The 22,282-nt window shown below is 35.2% G+C and overlaps 2 protein-coding genes across 7 annotated transcripts; both read left to right on the forward strand.

Annotated features, from left to right (window-relative positions):
• On the forward strand, positions 1,735-11,739 carry LOC105171633 (putative ion channel POLLUX-like 2). 5 transcript variants are annotated; one of them, XM_011092803.2, is made up of 24 exons: positions 1,742-2,109; positions 2,817-2,893; positions 3,092-3,207; positions 4,379-4,674; positions 5,256-5,327; positions 5,962-6,037; positions 6,162-6,260; positions 6,333-6,487; positions 6,571-6,675; positions 7,396-7,482; positions 8,311-8,395; positions 8,469-8,616; positions 8,795-8,871; positions 8,956-9,036; positions 9,173-9,367; positions 9,445-9,558; positions 9,676-9,768; positions 9,876-10,002; positions 10,074-10,150; positions 10,469-10,516; positions 10,615-10,684; positions 10,770-10,843; positions 11,190-11,300; positions 11,376-11,739. In XM_011092803.2, the coding sequence occupies exons 1-24, from the start codon at positions 2,036-2,038 to the stop codon at positions 11,475-11,477; spliced, it is 2,559 nt and encodes an 852-aa protein (XP_011091105.1). In that variant the 5' UTR covers positions 1,742-2,035; the 3' UTR covers positions 11,478-11,739. The 5 variants fall into 5 exon arrangements, 4 of the variants coding, with proteins under 4 accessions (XP_011091105.1, XP_011091106.1, XP_011091108.1 ...); XM_011092804.2 differs by having other exon boundaries at positions 4,388-4,674; XM_011092806.2 differs by lacking the exons at positions 1,742-2,109; positions 2,817-2,893; positions 4,379-4,674 and having other exon boundaries at positions 5,962-6,081.
• On the forward strand, positions 11,426-22,165 carry LOC105171632 (alpha-mannosidase I MNS4). Of its 2 annotated transcripts, XR_002287903.1 has the most exons (19): positions 11,426-11,564; positions 12,371-12,542; positions 13,260-13,379; positions 13,474-13,566; positions 14,461-14,547; positions 14,927-15,017; positions 15,308-15,363; positions 16,041-16,113; positions 16,644-16,753; positions 17,098-17,148; positions 18,179-18,267; positions 18,402-18,483; positions 18,589-18,702; positions 19,072-19,151; positions 19,873-20,008; positions 20,282-20,352; positions 20,656-20,899; positions 21,219-21,683; positions 21,819-22,165. XR_002287903.1 is itself a non-coding variant. In XM_011092802.2 (18 exons), the coding sequence occupies exons 2-18, from the start codon at positions 12,426-12,428 to the stop codon at positions 21,483-21,485; spliced, it is 1,881 nt and encodes a 626-aa protein (XP_011091104.1). In that variant the 5' UTR covers positions 11,426-11,564; positions 12,371-12,425; the 3' UTR covers positions 21,486-22,165. The 2 variants fall into 2 exon arrangements, 1 of the variants encoding a protein (XP_011091104.1); XM_011092802.2 differs by having other exon boundaries at positions 21,219-22,165.

Consider the following 22,282-nt stretch of genomic DNA (forward strand, 5'->3'; position numbering starts at 1 on the left):
CCACATTAACCCCAAACAAGAAATCGTTATCACTGTAGTTTGACATTAACGCACAGAGCCGAATTACACTGTCATTGTAAATTCATATGTCAAAATTTTATACGTCCGCGTGCTTATATATATACTCTATGCATATTGCATAAAATGTGAGGTTGTTATATCACCTTATCTCCAATTTCCTTTTCCTTGTCCTCTAATTATTATGATTATCTTTTGCTTTTTCTTTATTCCATCTCATGTTTTATATTTAGGAAAAAATTCAAGTTTGGTCCACCGACATAGAGCTGATAGCAGTTCTAATCCAGCTCAATTCAAATTTTGCAATAAAACAATTCTAATTATAAAAAATGACAATTTGGGTCTGAAAACCCTAATTTACGGAATGTTCATCACATGATCTGCACATGACATTTGGAAATTGAACCAAAATTTTAATTTTTCGTATATTACAATTCTTTATTTCAAATCTCGACTTGGCCCACTGATATAAATGTGGTAACAATTTTAGTCAAGGTCAATTGAAGTTTGCAATAAAGGACGGTAATTTATTAATAAGACAAGTTTAGTCTAGAAAATTCTAATTCGAATGAATTTGTCACATGGCTCGCATGTGACACCCAAAAATTGGGATTTTTATCTTTTCAGCCGATGTTTTTGGACCAAAATTACAATTTTTCATAAATTTGAATCTTTTATTGTAAATTTCAAGTTGGTCTAAATTGAAACTTCCATCATTTCTATGTTAGTGGATCAAATTTATATTTGATTAAGTCCCATTTTTGTAGTTTTTTATCTACTCTTTGTAATAAACTTTTTCTTATCTTTATTGGATGCATACTTTAATCTTAAAAATAATATGATCATTTCTATCAAGAAAAATAAATAAATAAATAAATAAATAATACCTGCAAATTCTTGGGTTTAATTATGTGTCCACTCACATGAAAATTATGCAAGCCACCATTAGAATCACATATTTTGGAGTGTTGAAGATAAGCAACATGTATATGTAGAGACATACAAAATACGTATAAATATATATATATATATATATATATATATATATTGAAATGTGGAGTAGGTGGACAAAAACAAAGTAGTTGAATTGCTACTATGAAAATAATGTGGCATTGGAAAGGTAGCAGTACAAGAACAAGTTGTCAGCTGAAAAAGAAAATGTGGATGTACAATCATACCCCATAACAGTGAAATTTTAGACTGTGATATACATATTGTGTGATACATTTATCATGTAATTTATATATAATTTAAAAATAATAATTTATGTATGATAAGTGCAGTTAAAATTAAAGAAAATTACTTTTGAATACGTCCATCTTTCACTTCAATCAACATACAAAAATATATGATGTTATCTATATATACGTAGCGTGTATACGTAGCGTGTGTTGTAGGGAATAGAAGATAGAATAATGTTTGCAATAGAAAATCCAATTCGATTCCAACCGCATTTCTTAAGTTTGGCCTAATTATTGAAAACACTTTGTTGTTATTTATAAAATTACAAATATCCCATCAATTTAAAGTTTGTTTAATGATGAGTTCATTCCGTTAGCCTTTATTAGATTTTCATCCTTACAAAAATAAATTTTTGTAGATTTTTAAGTTTATTTCTTAAATTAAAAATTGTTTATTGAAACACAAATGCTGAAAAAGAAGATGAAACAAATATCAGTAAAGTGGCAGTGAAGAAGTGAGAAATTTGTTCTATGTGCAATCACCGAAATCTAGATTGTCGATCTCTTCAATTCGCTTTTCTTTTTTCCAATCCAGATCAAGAATAAGGTCCAAAACTTTGTTTATTTCACAAAATAGTATTTTTTTAATAGGAAGGTAGCGGTCCTTGTCTGGGTATTTTCCACTTCTTTTCCTAAGATTTCTCAGACATGCATTTATTAATCTGAATATCCTCAAGAACCCACCTCTGTTTCTGTGCCATCTCTATACACACGCAGAGAGAGAGAGAGAGAGAGAGAGTATTTAGAGAGAGAAAGAGAGGGAGAGAGAGAGTGAGATGCTGCAGTTATACAGCTTGCGGCCATTGATTTCATCGAGAAATCAAGAATCGAGTTGGGTTTCTTCTAAGAGGTGACCCTTTACTCTTAAAATATCAATACATGCAAAAGATTCAATCTTTGTCTGTGTGGTATAGACTTCATGCAGCGTCGAGTATAAGTACATGCATTATGTATGTGAAAGTTTTTGAACCACATCAGTCGTTTGTTCATTTGCCCGAAAGAGTACCTCTACAAGAATTGCATATGTCTATATATTTAAGTTTGCGACTTGCAAATAAGATTGTTTGATGTGTTCGTTTTGGAAAATCAACTGCATCAAGGCTCCAAGAACTTGATGAAACTACAATCTGATGGTGTGTTTGATGTATGTTTCTATGCGCTGTTCTTCTTCGGAAATTCCGTTATAGCTGAAGAATTTGTGGAAATCCGTGAATTTTATTCTGTTGAGGAACATAACAAATTTGCGGACATGAGATTGTTCTGATGTTGGATATTCTGTTACAATTTTGACAATCAAAATAAATCAACAGGTTTTGTATTTATTTATTTTCACATTTATTGGGCTTCCTTGTTTTTTTCTTCTTTATTTGTTCGGTACAACAGATATGAGCTTGCAAATGGTTCTTCTGTGTCATCTGCACTAATGACATATCCAATCTATGTTTTATAATCCAATTGTTCTGTTTTCTCTCCTTGTTCCTTATTCTACGTATAAATTGATTGGTAGTATTCAGGTTGTTTTCTTTTGCAAACTGACAATGTTCGGATGATTTTCAGAAAGTCAAGGCTGTGCCGCTGCAGGTGGATCCCCATTACAACATTTCGTTTAGATAATTTGCTAGTTAACAACAGAGGTGAGCTTGAATCCACCTCTAACATTGATTTTCATCAAGGATCTTAATCTAACTATGACCAGTAACATCAAGCCACCTGCAACACAAGAGATTTTAGTGTGTATTTGGTCCTGTCCCCTGAGGCCCGTTGCTGATCATTCATTTGCATTGCCATTGATCCATTATGTTCTATTTAGATTTGCTATAATCTTTTGCCAGAAAAATGGAAGAGTATTTCCAGAATAACACAGAGGAAGTTGGGCCCTTCAATGAAAATAAGTATTTCCAGCAAACTGAATAGTCTCCCGACAGTGGACCTGAAGAATAGTCCCCAGGTGCGTGCATTGAGAAATTGGTGCCATCAGGCAAATATTAATTTGTAACTAGCCTAATTTTTAGAAAAGAATTAGAATTGGATTGATTAACATGGACACATTTATTTGAAAATTTTGCAATATATATGTATTAGAATATGTATCATGTTTCCTCAGTTGAAGTTTATAGGATCTTTCCTGCTTTTCTTGTTTCTAGTCCCATTAAGTAAGTACATGTTTGCTTCTTGTTATTTCATAAAGTCACGTTTTTAATATTGAAATTCAGGGAGTTTCTAACATAAGGAAAATGATATATATCTACAAGAAATAGTTCTACAACCAGCAAGGTCAGGGGAATAGCTAATATATGTGGCACAAGCTCCTGGCTCGTCTCTATTCTAGTTAGATTCACACTGGGGCTTCGGAGTAGAGAGACTAAGAAACAATGGAAAATCTGCACAAGTCTGACTGGTTTACAGGACTGTCAATTTTCAGACTTTGGAAATTCTGGTTATTGTTGTTGGAGAACATACTGCTGTCTTACTAAGTTTTGATGAAACATTTGCACTGTAACATCTCACTTTGATGAGGGTGGAGTGGCAGGACATTCTTTCAACATCGTAGAATGATATCAAGTATTGATTGCATCTACATGTTTCACGCAGATAATATTCCCCTGGGAGAAGATACTGTTTTTTTTCTGCCCCTCCTCTCTGCTTGTGATCAACATCTCTTTGATGACCTCCATAGTTTGTGAAAGAATTATAAAAAAAGTAAAAACAGAATGATTAATGTCTTGAATTTCAACCGACATTCTCAACTTCATTCTTTTCACTAGCTAACTCCTGCTTCTGTTAAAAAACAGATCACCAAATTTACTTTTATGGGAAAAACATCAATTTACTCTCACACAACACAACTTTCTAAATACTGTAGTGCATAGTCCATGGCGGGGATTGATTGCTGTTTATTTTTAAAGGAAAAGTAACACTTTTACTCTTAGATCTAAAAGGAGTAAGCATGCATTTTGCCTTTTCTTTGATTTTTTTATTAGTGCTGTTCCTGTATAATCTTGTGAATCTGATACACATTTTTGTGCTAAGTGTTTCTCTTAATTTGTTCAGAGCTGATGCATGCTTATAGATTTTGTACATATGGTATCCTTGCAACTAATGACTAGTTGGTATTGAAGCCTGTGCAGGATTGGGGAGCTAAACTCCTTATGGCATCCCTCTCATCTTATTTCATAGTTAGATTGATACACATAAATAGCACAAATGCAGCCATGAACGTGGTTCAAGAATCATTTCATTATGCTGTTCGAACATTTGCAGCTTCAAGTTTGCCTTTTGCTTGCATGTCTAATTCATTGAGTAAACCAACACCGCTCCAATTGGATGTTTCTTTGCCTTCATTTCAAGACGTCAGATGGAGTTTTGCTCGATTAATTTATTTGTTCAACATACAACTTGAGAGAAACGTTGCCACGTAAGATTAGCTAATGCCATTTCCCGATTAAATTGCCTTTAGTTAAGTTTACATATTGACTAAAAGGTGATGCATGTCTATACATGGTTTGAGTTCTGATTATTGAACTGTCAATAGATTTACCACTTTTTCTTCTCTAGGAAGTATTGATTGCTAATGCCCAGCCCTTATTTATCCTAGAATTCTTTACGTTTTGTATGACAAGTGAGTACCCTTAATTTCAGGGGCAGCTTGTTGCTTTATTCATTGGCATGCCCATGACATATATACCAGTATAAGAAATTTTATTTTGTAGCCAGGACTTTGGTATATGGTATCGGTGAAGGCAATCTTTGCACCCAAACCTCGTGGTCTGCCGAAAAAATGTCACTTGTATAGTACTGATAAATTTTTGGGTGTAAACCTCCAACGTGAAAATATACATCAGCTAATATAATGCTCTTGCTATGAAGAAAGTTGTAAAAGTATGATTGTGCCTTGCTGCATTGTTCTTTTCATATATTTTGCCATGCAAGCTTTCTTGCGTTCACCTTACCCTTTGTACTGACCTGATTAGAAGTTCTTAATATGGTTTTCTGCAGGTTCTTTATTGTGCTCCTTGCAGCATGCTTCTCGTTTGTCATTATTGGTGGTTTCCTCTTCTTTAAGTTCAGGTTAAGTATTTATCATACGTTAAAAAAATTAATGAAAATCTTAGGTTATTGAATAGTGGTTTGTGGACAATCGGTCCTTGGCAATGCTTATGACCTTATTTGTTTGATAATATTCATACAGCCAAACTATGTAATTATTTCCTCATCTGTATAATGTATTCATGTCTAGGACAGCTTCTAGTACTATGCGGAAAATGCACCTAAGCTCAGCTGGTTATAAATGTTTTTCTAATAAGATTGGAACAACAAATAGGCTGGTTGACACATTTGCAATGCCATCCCACGCTTCGGCAACCTAGAAATCGACTTGGTTATTTGTATCTCTTTTCAGTGACTGATGTTCTCAATCATCCTATTTGTAGGAATTCCCTATGTAATTCCTAATGCCATCAGAGTTAATTAAATATTATGTAATTAATCTCCTTTCTTTTTTCATTTCATGAATTGGAATGTAGCAGCCTCATTGTGACCTGATTACATCAGATTTTCCATAATTAACAAATTAACATGCACACTTAAGATCTTACATTATTCGTGTTTTAGGATTGCCTTTTCTGTCTATAATCAAGACTTCCTTCTGTTAGACTCTCATGCATGTTTGCTGATTTGAAATATATACTATGGAGAAGTACAGGGGTAGCACTCAGTCTCTTGAGGATTGCTTCTGGGAGGCTTGGGCTTGCCTGTGTTCATCATCCACTCATCTGAAAGTGTGATTCGTCTTTGTCCATTCGATCTTGTCACTTGATAAAATGTAACTCTCATTGTATTGCTAAAAAAATGTTGAGGTAGTAACTTTTACTGTTAAAAATCATTCTCTGTCTTCAATTGCAGCAAAGAACTCGAATTGAACGTGTCATTGGCTTTGTTCTTGCTATATGGGGCATATTATTCTATTCTCGGCTATTGAGCACAATGACTGAACAATTTAGGGTAAGATCTTAGAATATGCTGTTTCTGATAGAGCTTAGTAGAAGTCGTACCCCTGACTAGAATTTTTGACAGAATAATATGCACAGACTCAGAGAAGGGGCACAAGTGCAAGTTTTGGAGACTGATCATATAATTATTTGTGGAGTTAACAATCGCCTGAGCTTTGTGTTGAAGCAGTTGAATAAGTACCATGAATTCGCCGTTCGCTTGGGCACTGCTACTGCTAGGTAATTGCTTTCTAGTGTATTTGTACTTAGCTACTCTTTTTAAGACATTGCTACCCCTATTATATGTCAAGACATGTTTACAGGAGACAGAGAATTCTTCTTTTGTCTGACCTCCCGAGGAAACAGATGGACAAATTGGCTGACAACATAGCCAAAGATCTCAATCATATTGATATTCTAACAAAAAGGTATACTCTAAGTAGCTGAGGTATACATTAGAAAATATCTTGATTTAGAAGTTGTCAAATGACCTCTTTGTGGTATATCTTCCACCTATGCACATTCATATAGTTGTAACTATGATGAGATACCTTGTGGTTTTCACATGGTAATTCTGAAGTTCGTTTGAGTTAAAGAAATCGCTTGGCTTGATATATACAGAAAATGCTTTCAACTCTCCATGCAGGCCCATTGGTTCAATAAGTCTTTGGCAGCTATACATGAACTTGCTCAACAAATTACTCTGTGACTTTACATAAAGGGAGGTCTAATATACAGCAGATTGTGATTACTACATACAGCTTCAATGGCTTTAGTAGAACTTATAGCTGCATTTTGGTCTATATTTTAGTTTGGTTCATGGAGGCAAACTGATATCTTGTTAAATATTATAAGTCAAGAACAAATTTGCAGTCAAAGTTGGGAGAGGTTTTCGAACTTCCATTTCCTTCTCCTTGCCCAATTGTAATTATATTGAAATTAATAAATCATTCTTTCTTTTAATTTGTTTCATAATATTTTTCACCATATATTGTCATGCATTTACTCAATATTTTGTGCCTTCTTAAGGGTACCTTTTTAATCACTGAGGCTTACAAATAGATTTGATGTGCCTACCCGTCTTTGCAATATATTTTAGTCTTTTCTAATTGCTTGCTTTATTTCTGATATAATCTCTCCTCATGCAGTTGTAGTCTAAGTTTAACGAAGTCATTTGAAAGAGCTGCAGCAAATAAAGCACGTGCCATAATTATATTACCAACAAAGGAAGATCGGTAAGTATTAGATGGATCCTGATGAGTTACTTAAGACAGACCTGCAATGTTCACACTCCAACCTAGCTTTGTTATCTTCTTTGATTGCTCTTCTTTTTTTCCCCTTCCTTTTCTGATGTGTCTGCAGGGTTCTAATGTTAGAGGACTGCCATTTAATATGGTGAAGCACTGAATTCTCGTAGATTGTAAACCTGCATGGCTTTGCCTTTCTGGCTTCCTAAATCACAATTATCAGTGAGGAATGTTCAATGAGTATAACAAACATTTGAATAAATATGCAAAGATGGGTGACCAGATGTTTATCTAGTATGCAAATTTACCAATGACTTATCCTCTCAGTAGTCTCTGTTGAAGATAAACATCTTATCAAAATTACATAACAGCAGTTAATTTGCAGAACATGACAGCTGATCATGTAATAATGGGAACTAATGAATGAATGAAAAGATGAGAAATTGGGGAAATGAAAATATGGAGCTAATGGTTCTTGAATTGAAGTTGAACAGCTTCCCATGTTGCTATGTTTAACTTTTCTTGGATGACAAGACTGCAGTTCTGACATACAACAACACTTCTACTATATAGAACCGTTGTCCTTTATTCAGTTTGGCCTCCTTGATGCATTTGATCCTTCAGCGATCCAAAAGCTCCTGACACCAATGATGACCTTAACTAGACATAGTGCACTCTATTACTGAAAAGACCGCCCAGAGTCTGATATTTTCTATATCATGGGGACCAATTGTCACTGTCGAGCCATTCCTTAAAATAGTGTAATTATAATATGCCTCAATCTTTTATGTCTATTTCTTTATTCATTTTCTTCAGGTATGAAATTGACTCAGATGCATTTCTGTCTGTGCTTGCTCTTCAACCCCTTCCTCTGATGGCCTCTGTGCCTACTATAGTTGAGGTAATTTGAAAAATAGGTGGTTTTCTTTCTTTCACTACGAGTTGGAAATTTTTTAATCTTGTTTGTGGTGCAGGTTTCAAGTTCAAATACACGAGACCTCTTAAAATCAATCTCAGGATTGAAAGTAGAACCTGTGGAGAATGTGACATCCAAATTATTTGTTCAATGCTCTCGGCAGAAAGGACTTATTAAAATATACAAACACTTGCTCAACTATCGAAGTACTTCCTATATCTTCTCTTCTTTTACTCTATGAATCTCAAAATGTTTCATTAGTTATTTCAAATGGAACAACCTGGCATATTTTCTTTTCTGTGCAACTTTTGTTAGAGTATATGTAGGAAGAGTCGCATCCTATATTCCTACTATTTCTGACAATGGGATATCTCGATCTGGCAGAAAACGTATTCAATCTTTGCAGTTTTCCTCACTTAGCAGGACTAGGTTACAGGCAATTGAGGCGTGGATTCCAGGAGGTAAAGCATAACAATTGTCTCCACTTGTTGACGTTTCTAATCTAACTGGTAGTTTGTAATTTCCTGTTTATATAACCTTTCCAGGCTGTTGTTTGTGGTCTTTATCGAGATGGAAAGATATACTTTCACCCAAATGATGAAGAAGTTCTGAAAGAAACTGATAAGGTATGTAATGATGCTGATTACTGATGTACTTATATTTATCTCATAAATAATTGTCTATAAACTTTGCCTTGCTTACTTGAAAGAAGAGAGCTATTTTTGAATTTTGCACGAATATAAACTCTCATATTGCACACAGGTGTTGTTCATTGCGCCCGTGCATGGGAAGAAGAAACCACTGCTCTCGTATCCGCACGATGTCCAAGACAGTGATAACTCAATCAATAGTCTGGAGACCCTCAAGCAAAATAGTGAATTCCTTAATCAAGCACTGGATGTCACAAGAAAGAGGCTGGAAAACATAGTGAAAAGACCAAAAAGATCAGGTTCAAAGGTATGCCTTTACCCAATAATGTGAGCTCGTCTGCTCTCCTCATAGCAGTATTGATATCTTTGAACTTCTGCATGTAGGCATCAGACGGAAGCGTAGGTCCAAAAGAGTGTATACTAGTGCTCGGATGGCGCCCTGACGTTGTAGAAATGATTCAAGAATACGATAATTATCTTGGACCTGGCAGCGTTTTGGTAGATTATACTCCAATATTAAATTTTTGCCAGTCTATCATAAATTTCGCACTGAATGTTAACAATGATATAACAGGAGCATGCTGATTTACTATGTTTCTTGATGCGCACTTGCAGGAAATTCTGTCAGATGTTCCTTTGGATGAAAGATACAAGGCATGCAAGCTTGCCAGTCAAGGAAAGCTGAAAAATGTTCAAGTTTCCCACAGAGTAAATTTGCAAAGTTATCCATTCAGCATTGGAAAAAGTTACCATTGAGGTGCTTCTCGCATTCACCTCCCATTTCGATTGACTGGTTCCCGTCTCATCCATCTCAGGTTGGAAATCCAATGGAATACGATACCCTAGAGGATACAATTATCAACATTCAGAGGTCCTTCAAGAAAGAAGAAGATTGTCCATTTTCAATAGCTGTAATATCTGATAAAGAGTGGCAAGTTGGAGGTAACAGGATTTTGATGTTCATTTGTTTCAAAAATAGCTTGATTTTAAACTTCGTCTACTTTGTGGTTTAGACCCATCAAGGGCAGATAAAAACTCAGCATACTCTCTTCTTCTTGCTGAAAGTATCTGCGGTAAACTTGGAGTAAAGGTAAGTTGCTTCAAAGTATTTTCTTGGATAAGTTTCTATCATAAGTGCTTTATATCAAACTTCTTAATCTTGGTGGACAGACATATTGCCGACTTGAAAGAAGTTGGTTAGAGCTGTAACTTTTGACATCAGAGAGGAATATATAAAGTTATCCTATAAATTTAGATACAGATAACCTGAAGTTAACAATGTCAGAATTTTCATTCAGAATCCAGTTATCATTCTGCCTGAAAATCTTCTTATCATGTGTTCTTTCGTGATACACTCAGTTTGATGCATTTCCACCTGTCCAAATTAACCAGTTTCTGCAACCTGCAGGTGCACAATCTTGTAGCCGAAATCGTGGATTCCAAATTGGGGAAACAGGTAATTCTTTGTGAACCTAAAATAGCCGTTAAAAATTCATATGGGCCATTTTTCAAAGAAGTGAATGACTGCAATGCGTGAATCTCGTTGCTTTACAGATTACGAGGATCAGACCATCCCTAACATATATTGCAGCAGAGGAAGTAATGAGCCTAGTGACAGCACAAGGTTCAGAAAGCGTTCTATTTCCATTCTTTTCAATATGTTTCATTTTGGATCGTGCTGACAATATTAAGATTTGTTGCGTTTACAGTGGCTGAAAATAGCGAACTGAATGAGGTTTGGCAAGACGTTCTCAATGCAGAGGGAGATGAAATATACGTAAAGGTAAAACCTCAAGGCATGATGTTTATAACGACCTTGCTTAGCAATTAATGTAATTACTGATGCGATCCCCTTCCCACGGCAATTACAAAAACCTCGGTTTAAGTTTATAGCACATTATTATGTATTTTGGGATTTAATGTTTTATTTCAAAAAACATAGGGACATGTATTTGTTGTCTTTAATCCCAAAACATAAAGAAATTGTAAGGTTTTCTTAAATGCAAAAACTAAGAGGGAGGTATTGTAACTTGAAAAGGGGTTGAGGTATAATCATAATTAGTTATTCTAGCCAAACTCCAAACCATATAATGAGTGGCTTGATGAACTTGTTCGTGGTTCTTGGACAGGACATCGGCCTCTACATGAAACGAGGAGAGAATCCGTCCTTCAACGAGCTATCAGAAAGAGCAAATCTACGCAGAGAAGTTGCTATTGGCTACGTTAAAAACAATAAGAAGGTAAGTGATGTTTATTTTGTTTATATATCGATCAAAATGATAGTTTAGCTCGACCTTGGGCCTTGATTGTTGTAGGTGATAAACCCGGTTCCCAAGTCGGAGCCTCTAAGTCTTGAAGCGACCGACGCATTGATTGTGATATCTGAGCTTGAAGGAGAACAACCAGTGGTTATGTAGTATCTGTTTGTTCATGGCTGGGAACTGAAGGTTGATAGCAGAGGACAATTTTTCAAGGCAAAATAAGGCTTTTTTGATCAAATTTAGGTAAACATGGTTTAGAAATATGTAATTCTTTTTCGAATAATGCATTTTCACATGAATCCCATCATGTACACAGTGGATAGTTGTGATTGTTTTGTGACTCTGAACTTATGAAAGTGTAATTTATTAGAAAGAGACATACCTCAAGCACTTATGCATACATCAAGTACATTTTAGATATCAGAAAGAAATATATATTGAGCCCAAAAGTGGCCCAATCCAATCCAAGAGCATGCTATGGTCTGATATTTAATTTTATGATGTTACTGCACAACGTATTTCGGTTAGAAAAAAATTTATTTGACTTTCAATAAGTTAATGTGGACTAAATATGAAGTTTTATTTATTTATTTATTTTGCTAAAATTATTAAGTCAGTGAATTTTGATCAATAGAAAAATTTGTTTATTGGACGAAAATATAAAATATTAAATATAATTTTTTAAATCATATGAAATTTATAAATAATTATATCAAATCTCGAAGAAGAAAATGAAATTAGCCAAAAAAAACATTTGCCTTTTATAAATGTTCTTCAACTAAAAAGGGGAGAAAAACATATAACTTTCAATTACTAAAGCATAAATAATAAAATAGTACTTTTTTTTTGGAAAAAAGAAGAAAATAGTACTTAGGTTGGTGATACTACTTCTGTTACTACCAATTTTAGCCCCAACACTATTTATTATTTATGGTTTTATCCCCCACACTACTTGTTATTACGATTTCATCCTAGAAACTATCTAATTGTTTACGATTTCAACCACCGGCGTGGCAAAATGCTAAATTTCCATCGTCGCCACTTCGCAGATATCGCAATCTCTCTGTCTCTCACTCACACGGACACGCTTACTGCGAGGGATCTATGGGTGCTCCGAAGAAGCCTCTGTTGCTAATTCTGCTAATATTTTCGGACTATTTTGTATGCGAGATTCTGGCAGAAGGAGTCACTAAGGGAGAAGCCAAGCAGCTCAGAGATGAGGTCATTCCATTCTTGATAGTATTCCAAGTTGTATTGATACACTTCATTTCAACAATAGTTGGATTGATATCTTTCCCGGAAAAGTTAATTCTTTTTTTGTAAATGCGCGATTGTTTTCTGGTGAATTGTTTATTGTTTCTTGTGATGTTTCATTGTGCTTTGCGAGTTACTGGATGTTATATAAGATAGGGGTAAAGTAAGCAGTACGGTTATGGATTTGTAGAGTTCTAGCGTGTTTGATGTTTGTCTTGGATTTTAGTTGAACTGGGTTGATTTTGAGAGTAATTGCAGAGTGATTTATTTGATTTGGGCGAGGGACTAAATGGGGTTTGGAGGACTGTAAGAAGATAAGAGAAAGCAATGTACACTGCGGATTGTGGAAAAAGTTCTCTCTTTTTATGCCGACGGGACAGAAAAACATTTCAAAAGATGTACATTGTCTCTATTGTTTTACTTCTCAAAAGTTGTTTAAGAGACTTCTTGAAAAGAAAAACATGAAAGCTCTGGTTTTAATGGAAGAGTGCCTCTGCTTCCTGTTTTGTTTATTTTAAAGACTCCAATATTTTATCAACTTTTATCCTGAGGAAAAATTGAATGAATCTTGTCTTTGATTCTGCATCAATTTTCCTTTGTTTACATCGAATTGAAAGTTCTTTTCAGTTTTAGAGGGTGGGTTGATGTGTTTCTGGTCGCTAAAAACATCTGTATATGATATAGGTGCGTGAAATGTTCTATCATGCATTTGATGGATACATGAAGCACGCATTTCCACGAGATGAATTGAAACCCTTATCATGCGGAGGGGAAGACACACTTGGAGGATATGCATTAACATTGGTGAAATCAACAACCATTTATTTGCTTAATGTTTTATGGCAATTGTAACTTTAACGTTAATCAGCTTTATAGTATATCGTGTTTCTGTACTCAGATTGATTCGTTGGACACACTGGCTTTGCTTGGTGATAGAGAGCGCTTCACTGTATCTGTTGAATGGATTGGTAAAAATCTTCGATTTGATATTGTGAGTATAGATTTTGTGTTTGTCTTGCATGAAAATGAACTTATGAATGATTCCTTCCACATGGTTCAGTCCGAACTTCCATCTGTTCATGTAATTTTGATTTTCTTAGCACACTAAGGACAACGTAAAAGAAGGTATATATCTTGCTTATAATGTCTCATATCTGTGATAGATGACAATCTTCTTTTTGTATCTGGAACTTCTCGTCTATTCTGGTGACAAGTTAATATGAAAAATGCCTCTCTGGCATTTCTTTCATTTGCTGTCTACTTCTGAAATGATAGACAAAAATTAACAATTTCGTAGGAGTATCATTTGCCTTCCTTTTTATGACAAACTAGCATTGTTGACTAAGCATTTTGTTGCTAGGATCTGCAAACTAACTCCAACTTGGTTATGATGACTTGGGATATGTATTCTTTACCCAATAGGGACACCAAAAGAAAATGAAGATGGTGAAGTGGCACTTGGAAAATGTGAATTATTTCAATAATAAATCATTTTTGAAATTCTGAATTTCCCCATCTTGTTTCTGCCTTCTATCTTCCTATATTGTTGGCTATAATGATTCTTCCTTTCTTAAATTTGTCTTGTGTTCTAACTTGTATTTACTAGTCAAAGGGTGTGGCGTTATATCTCTTTAGTCTTTTAATCTGTGTGGAGCTGGAATTCATCTTGATTAAATGTTTGATGAGAAGAAATTTACACACTTGCAGAGTTCCAAATTTTAACTACTATTATTTCTATGATAAGGAAGTTAACTGTCAAAGCATGTTGACAACGTAGGTAGCAGTACTCAGTTTATGAAAGCTAACTCCCTGGCTAAATTTGGAGCTCTTATATTATTGTGCAGAATAAGACAGGCTAAATCTGGAGTTCTTTATTATTTTGCAGAACAAGACAGTATCTGTCTTTGAAACTACAATAAGAGTACTTGGAGGCTTACTTTCTGCTCATCTCATTGCGAGCGATTATAACACGGTATAACTTCATGGACAGAAGATCCTATAGTCATCATTGTTTGAATTCTTTTCGGTTCCTTTTCTACATACAGATTAGGGATTTTTTAATTTATTCATTTTTCTGTTGTGGGTAAATGATGGAAGAATTTTGCCAATGAATTGTTATGTAGTAAAAACTGGTTTCTATTTTGTGCTTAATAGTGTCTCCTTCACACAACTGATGGAACATGATACTGGCATAGACATCTTAAAAACTTGATTGCCACCTTATTATAGATATGGTTGCTGCTTTGGTCTCATGATAATATATAACATAAGTGCATGGCGAAAAAGCACTGTAAATGTTTCCAGTTTATCCAGAACTTGCAAATGGTATTTTTGAAGTTTGACTACTGCAGGGCATGAGGATACCCTCATATGATGATGAGTTACTTCACCTGGCAGAGGATTTAGCTCGTAGAATGTTACCTGCATTCGATACTCCTACAGGTATCATCTGTGGATTATTGTGGCTTTTAAACACCAGCTCAGTAAAGCTTGCTTGCACTGGATATTTTTACTTAATTCGACTTGTATACCTATATGGAAGTTAACATTTAAAAAAACATGTGTTTCTTACTGGTAACATCTTCAAACTTGTATAAGCTACCAATTTCAAGTTGTGTACACTGTCGCCAATCTTTATTTTTTTCCCAGTAGTGTTTACTACAATTTCATCTTCTTTTGTACTGGTGTTATGTATGATCTTTCTGATATTTGTAAATCATATTTTTCTGCAGGAATTCCTTTTGGGTCAGTCAATCTAATGCATGGAGTAGATGAAAATGAAAGCAAGGCAAAGACTCTTTGTATTCTCTTCACCCTCTTATTGTGCTGCTTATTTCACATATTAGTAAATAGTTATAGAGAATGCAAAAGGATAATAGTCCATTTTTTTGGTTTTCCTTAAGAACCATAAGATGCCCCGTGATACCAATTCCATCTAATTTCTTGATTCTTTTGATTTTACTCTCTCCCTTTCTGCACAATTTTTATGTCAACGTAGCACATGTTTGAACTGCTTTTGAAGGACATTTGTGTGAATTGACTGATCTGCGTCCTATAGTTCTCTGGTAGTTATGTCATAGCGTTCCAAGATCAATTCAGTCTCAAAGTTATCCTTGTCTTGGCTTTATAGCACTAGTTGGATAATGCTTTCTTGGACTAATTCCTGTAGTACTTCTTTACATACAACACAGCAACTCCACAATATAGGAAGTTCCAAGTTCATCTCTTCTAGGTCTGAGGTTAGAGGATTTGTGTTTGAGCATTTCAAGTATATTATATGATGATTGGCAATTAACACATTGAATGTTACATATGGGCCATGATGAAATTAGATTTCTTGTATGTCTGTTTGTAACCGACATCTCACTCGTTATTCCTTAAAATTGATTTTTTATCCATCTTGCTCCTATTGATGATTTTGTTTGTATGGAATTTTAGATAATAATACAGATCTTATTTGTGTAGATAACATCAACAGCTGGTGGTGGGACCCTAACATTGGAATTTGGTGTTCTTAGCCGCTTGACAAATGATCCCAGTAAGTGATACAGTGTTATATCCTTATGCATGGAGACATTAATCTTTCTTCTTCTTTTTTTTTTTTTTTTGTGGGAGTGGGGGTTGGGGGGTGAGTGGATTTACCATAAATCCTCTGTGGGTAAGTGGATCTGATTTTCTTACTTTTTCAAGAGTCTATATCTTGAGATAAAGTAAATATATCTTTCTAATAAGATGTAAATATTGGTCTGGCTGCTGTCATGATTGTTTCCACATTGATCAGGTTGCAATTTTGATATTCATCTTTTATGCAACAATGCGTAACTGGGAACTTCTGCTGGATGTCTTGGAAGTTATACTGAAAACTTTAGAGAAATTGAATATGCGCTATTCGATGTGATGCCTAATAACATCGATAATGTAATACAGTGCATTATTTTTGGACATATATATCTTTTCTTTTTCTCGATGATTTATATTTTTGAGCAATAGCGAGATACGCTCTAAGCGAGTTTTGGCATTTTGGCACACAGTTTTCATTTTCCCAGTGTTTGCCTTGTGGATTTGTAGTTTTTGAACAAGTGACAAAGAACGCAGTTCGAGGACTATGGGCTCGCCGTTCGAGGATTAACCTAGTTGGTGCTCATATAGATGTTTTTACTGGTGAATGGACTCAAAAGGTTATTTCTTCAACCTGGTAACGTTTTTGAAAGGAGACTTATTTTGCTATAACTTATATCCGATTCTACTTAGATTGTAAAATCTGATGTTTGCTTAAGAAGTGTCAGTTTTGGTGGTTGTATTTATTTGTGCATTATGTGTTGCCTTTTTCCATCGAATGGTGTTATCTTTTACATAAATGATGCCTTATTTTGTGTAGGACATCTATTTTAAACTGCATGTAAAACATGCAGAGAACCTTCCTTAAGATAATCATGATTTACTTTTATCTGTCACATCTATGCATATGATGAGATGAATATGATGTGGCAATCTTAGTTGGTACTTTTGTTTTGAGCTGCAGGATGCTGGAATAGGAACCAGTATAGACTCTTTCTATGAGTATCTACTAAAGGTGAGTTCTCTTCTGTTGGAACTGTGAATCTTCATTGTACTATGCATCATCGCATGATGCAAAGCTCGAATTTGTTCCAACCAATGCATTTGAAGCACCTATATTTTCTCTCCGTGGCTCTTATGATGAGGATGATCTTTTAAATTCGACAGCAGTTCTCCTGGAATGGTTTTTCTTGTCTTTGAGATGTTGGATAATCTTGATGCTCTTATAATCCACTCATTTCCCTATGTAATTGGCCCTTGAAAGCTTAAATCCCATGTGGTGTATTTGATCTTCATGGCCGTCTATTCTGATTTAGCACCCATTAATTGAACACTTGTTCTAACGGCCCTGTTATGGTATGAAAAATTAGTTCTTCAATACTGGACTTCATTCTCTCATTGGTTCCTATGCATTACTAATATATATTTTTCTACACAAGTTGATAACACTAGGATGGTAAATTTATGTTTGACTGTAGTAAGTAGTGTCACTACCTGTGAACTCAAATGTACTTCTAGAAAAATAATTAACCTTTTCACTAAAAAAAATTGTTCTGTTGAGAATTCTGGTAGCTGTTAGAATTTAAGATTCATAACTTAATTAGAAGTAATCATCTAATAAAATCAATAATTTTCCAGATTTATTTCCTCTGGCTTCATCTTCAGTGTGACTGTGTCTCCATCTTTCAGTTGCAACACTAGGTTTTCCTTTGAGCTCATCTTTTCTATGCTTTGTGGTTAATGCATTCATGAGTTCTATTAATCTCATTGCCAATTATAGCAGTCGTGAGCATGCTATGAGTGAGTAGGATGTGAAGATGAAAGCGATTAGAAGAACATCTAGATGCTACATAAATTGTCAGAAATTATATGGATGTAACTTTCATTTAAACAGATGAAAGAGACAATTAGATTTATTTTGTAAAGTTGCCATTTTGACAAAGTACAGCACTTACATTTTGCTTCATTTTGACTTCCAATCATGTACTGGATCTTGCAAGTGTTTAATTCCTTCCTTTTCTAATCATTATTTAAATTGCTTTCAGGCTTATTTATTGTTTGGTGATGAAGAGTATCTTTTCATATTCCAAGAAGCTTATAGGGCAGCAATGCTCTATCTTTATAATGATCCTTGGTAAGTAAATTTATCGACGAGCTCTTCCTAATTACATATTGAACTTCAGCCCTGTTCAACTGTTATGTCTTTCTTCATTTTCACTATTCAATTCATTAAAGAAATATACTAATTATGTCTTTAGTTATTTATAGGTATGTGGAGGTAAACATGAATTCTGCCGCCCTTGTTTGGCCATTGTTTAATAGCCTGCAAGCATTCTGGCCTGGCCTTCAGGTAAGTTTTTTATATTTATCCTATATGTTGGTTTATCTCCATTTTATGTAGTAAAATTTCAGTATTGCCTTAAGTAATGAAATCTGCACATGATAATTGTGGAAGGTTCTTGCTGGGGATATTGAGCCTGCAATCAGAACTCATGCTGCCTTCTTTAGCGTCTGGAAACGATATGGTTTCACTCCAGAGGGTTTCAATCTGGCCACTTTCAATGTTCAGGTAGTCTATTTACTGCCATCTTTGTATAACCTTTTCCTATTGTGCATCTGTTGTAATTTGAGAGGGCTGACTAAGGCAGAATAGAAGTTTGTAGATCAGTAAATGGACCAGTACTTCTAGATATCTCTTTATTTGCATAGCTAAGTATGCCCTTAGGTTATAGATAGGATTCCATGGGAGGAACACCAAAGACGTAAATAAGACTTAGTTCATTAGAAAACAATTGTTTCCAATTATTTGAGGTTCCCAAGTTTTTCAGTTGTCATTTTTTTTTTGCCCTGTGCTTCTTAGCTTCCGTGCTTATCATTTCCTTTATATATAGTTCCTCTAACATCATGATCTTGTCGTCAATTGTCAAACTTGTCACAGCAAGGTCAGAAAAGCTATCCACTACGTCCAGAATTAATAGAAAGCACATATTGGCTGTACAAAGCTACACGAAACCCCAGGTTTGCTTCACTTCTGTGAAGAACACTTTACTGAAATCAGATATTTCATGCTCTGTACTATGTAAAGCAAAGAGAGGTTCTGGGGGGGTGCCTGCTTGAATCTTTCAATACTATGGAAAGGCTGAGCCAACTAAATTTGGACAGGGAGGGCCCTCCTTCATCCCTATTTGGGGTTTGAAGTAGGAAATATGTTGGAAGTGAGGAAATATCCAAGTGGATGACTAAAGATACTTAAATGCTTTACCATATGCTAACACTCGTTGTTTGTTTCATACTTGCATTCTTAACATTACGCCACCATTTGATGCAGGTTCAGTCTTTTAGTTTTTCTATAACGTGAAGAAGCCGTCCATAAGTGTACAGTTCTAATTACTACAAGGTCCCTTTATTAGATCAATTCTGGAATTGGGTATTTAGAACTAGAACTATAGTATGAGTCATAAGCATTCATTTGTTTCTCCAAATTTAAGGTAGTGTATGTTAAGGGAGTTTTTTGTTGTGATTAATTGGGATTTTCTTGATGCGCTTAGTGAATTTTTCTCTCACTGATTGCCTAAATATATCACCTGAATGCTGAAGATTATGAAAATTGAATGTAGTTACTCCTCCATAATTGATATATCTTCTTAAACATAGTATAACAATAAATAAAATAGTGCATGTCTGCATTGAATTTTTTTTTATAAATTTATGCAATCTGAAGTTTGTCAAAATTGCATAGATTTCTTGATGCCGGCCGAGACATGCTTGCAAGCTTGCAGTATGGGGCTCGATGCACTTGTGGATATTGTCATATATCAGATGTAGAGTTTCACCAGCAGGAAGATCACATGGAAAGCTTCTTTCTGGCTGAGACTGTAAGTACTTGGGGGTGTTTCACACGTCTGATGCTGAAGCTTTTATGCGCAAGGCTTTTTTACACTTTTCCCTATGTACATAAAAATTCCTTTTTACGAACTACCATGTGGAGACTCATCTTAAAATGCCAACCTTAGGCTTGGGAACTTAAGAATGGCATCGGGTTCAAGGGAGCACCTTTCAGACTTATTCATGATTTCTATTTTGTTGAGTCTCAACATGCATTCTCTCTCTCTCTCTCATCTTCATTTGCTTTATGTTAACTCTTTCAGGTCAAATACTTGTGGTTGCTATTTGATTTGGCTGCTGGTCCAGATAATTTGGTTGAGAATGGCCCATACAAGTAAGTTGTTGACATTTTGAAATCTGTTTGGTGAACCTTGTGTTAATTCATTCTAACACTTGACTTTATTGTACCTTTTCTGTTTTATGTGCTTGCCTACCGACACTCAGCAGCTGTGGGCAACAATATGTGATAAACCTCCATAAAAACTAAATCATTTAATTGTACCATAAAGCCAGTTATGACTAAGTTTTTGTTGTTATCGTTCACAGTATGGAGTATTTTCTGTTTTCTTCGAAGTAGCTTGGCCCCGCTGCCATTACTCTCGCTAACTAGCATGTGGGAAAAAATCTCCATTTACAGATACACCTTTAGCACTGAAGGGCACTTACTTCCTGCGACTCCACAAATCTCTTTAGTGAGTGAACATTGTTCATACCTTGGAGCATACTGCAAAAGCAGCAACCTGAGGCAAGAAACATACTCTTCAGACAGTGTAAGGGACTCTACGGACACAAATACCTCAGAATCTTTTACAGACACAGCTTCCACTAATTCTCTATCAGGATCCAGTTTTCGAAAGTCATCTCCCTCAGGATTGATTAAGGTCAGTACAGAATGCAATGTGCTTTTTTCTCATACTAACTTTCTACTATTTTTGCCTTTTCTCTCTCCTTGTTCATGACAGAACTTTGTGAATGCTTTTCACTGGATGTGGTGAAGCATACCAAGTTTGAAGTGTAGGTTATTAATATACACTTTTTAAAAGGGAATACACAAAGCACAGAGTGAAATATGTTCTTATGAAGTTAAAAGTTTAGGTTATAAATATGCGCTTCTAGAACTTGACAACAAATTATGCAAGCAGCATAAAAAATGTGATGTATACTTTATTTATATGGTGAGCCTCCGTCTGTGGATGACAGGGGTTCTGTCCAGCACTAAGTCATGGGCAGAGGTATGGCATATCATATGTCGCCTCAGAAGGTAGTCTTGAGGAGGAGTCATCAAGCGCGACTCAGGTTGCTGTTGTTCAAGATTCACCCGTTTACAGTTCCGACTCTCCACCATCTGATGTTGATGAGGATCCTGATCATTGTAAGGAACCCAAAGAGGATCACGGGGTACCTCTGCTGCAAATTGAAGCTCCACGAATTGTTAATGAAACACATGGAGATGTGATTGAAGGCTAACTTCAAACTCTTGAGAGCTATTCATTCTTGCGAGAGAAAGGCAAATGATTGACTATTTTGAAGATTCTAATTTAAGCCAAACGGCGAGATTAATTGCGGGCTTCTTCAGGAGCTTCACTGGTGGGGTTTCCTTGCTATTTGCCAAAGGACTCCATTCAAAGGGTGGAGAAGTTGTCAAGGAAAATGCCTCAATCTCAGGTGGACATTAACACACACTTAACCGCCCCTTGTAGTTCTAATTAAGAACATGTTACAGTGTGTACCATAGTCGCTTTTACAGTTAGTTAGGATTCTTGTTGACATTACGAGCTTATAAAAGCTCATGGACTGCAGATAGAAAAGATCACGACAGTTTGGCAACTAACCTGTCCAAGTCCTGTTTGAGGGTGATGCTTAGTTGCTTCTTATTAAAGTTTCAATGAGTTCCCAAGCAAGGATGGAATGGGGTTGGCAGACTTTGGTACAACATATGCAGATTGAGTGAAAAGGTGAATGACTTGGATATCTTGTCTTGCTTCTGAGAGGGCCTTTTCTTTTGTAAGATTTAATGGTTCATTCTTTAATATTAGATGATAGAATATCTCCAAATTATGGCTTTTAGTTAGTATGTTGAATTGAAGTCAATTGTTTATTTAATCTACTTCAATCGTTTATTTAATCTAATTTAATTCTTCGGTTTATGTTTTTCCTGTTTTTTGTGATAAATATAACCACTTTGATTCTAATTCATTTATAAATTAGCTGCTGAATACTATCATAGTCAACTGTCAACGTAATTCTTAGACCATGCTGCACTT

The sequence above is a fragment of the Sesamum indicum genome, linkage group LG10 (assembly GCF_000512975.1).
Source record: "Sesamum indicum cultivar Zhongzhi No. 13 linkage group LG10, S_indicum_v1.0, whole genome shotgun sequence".
Lineage (NCBI taxonomy): Eukaryota > Viridiplantae > Streptophyta > Magnoliopsida > Lamiales > Pedaliaceae > Sesamum > Sesamum indicum.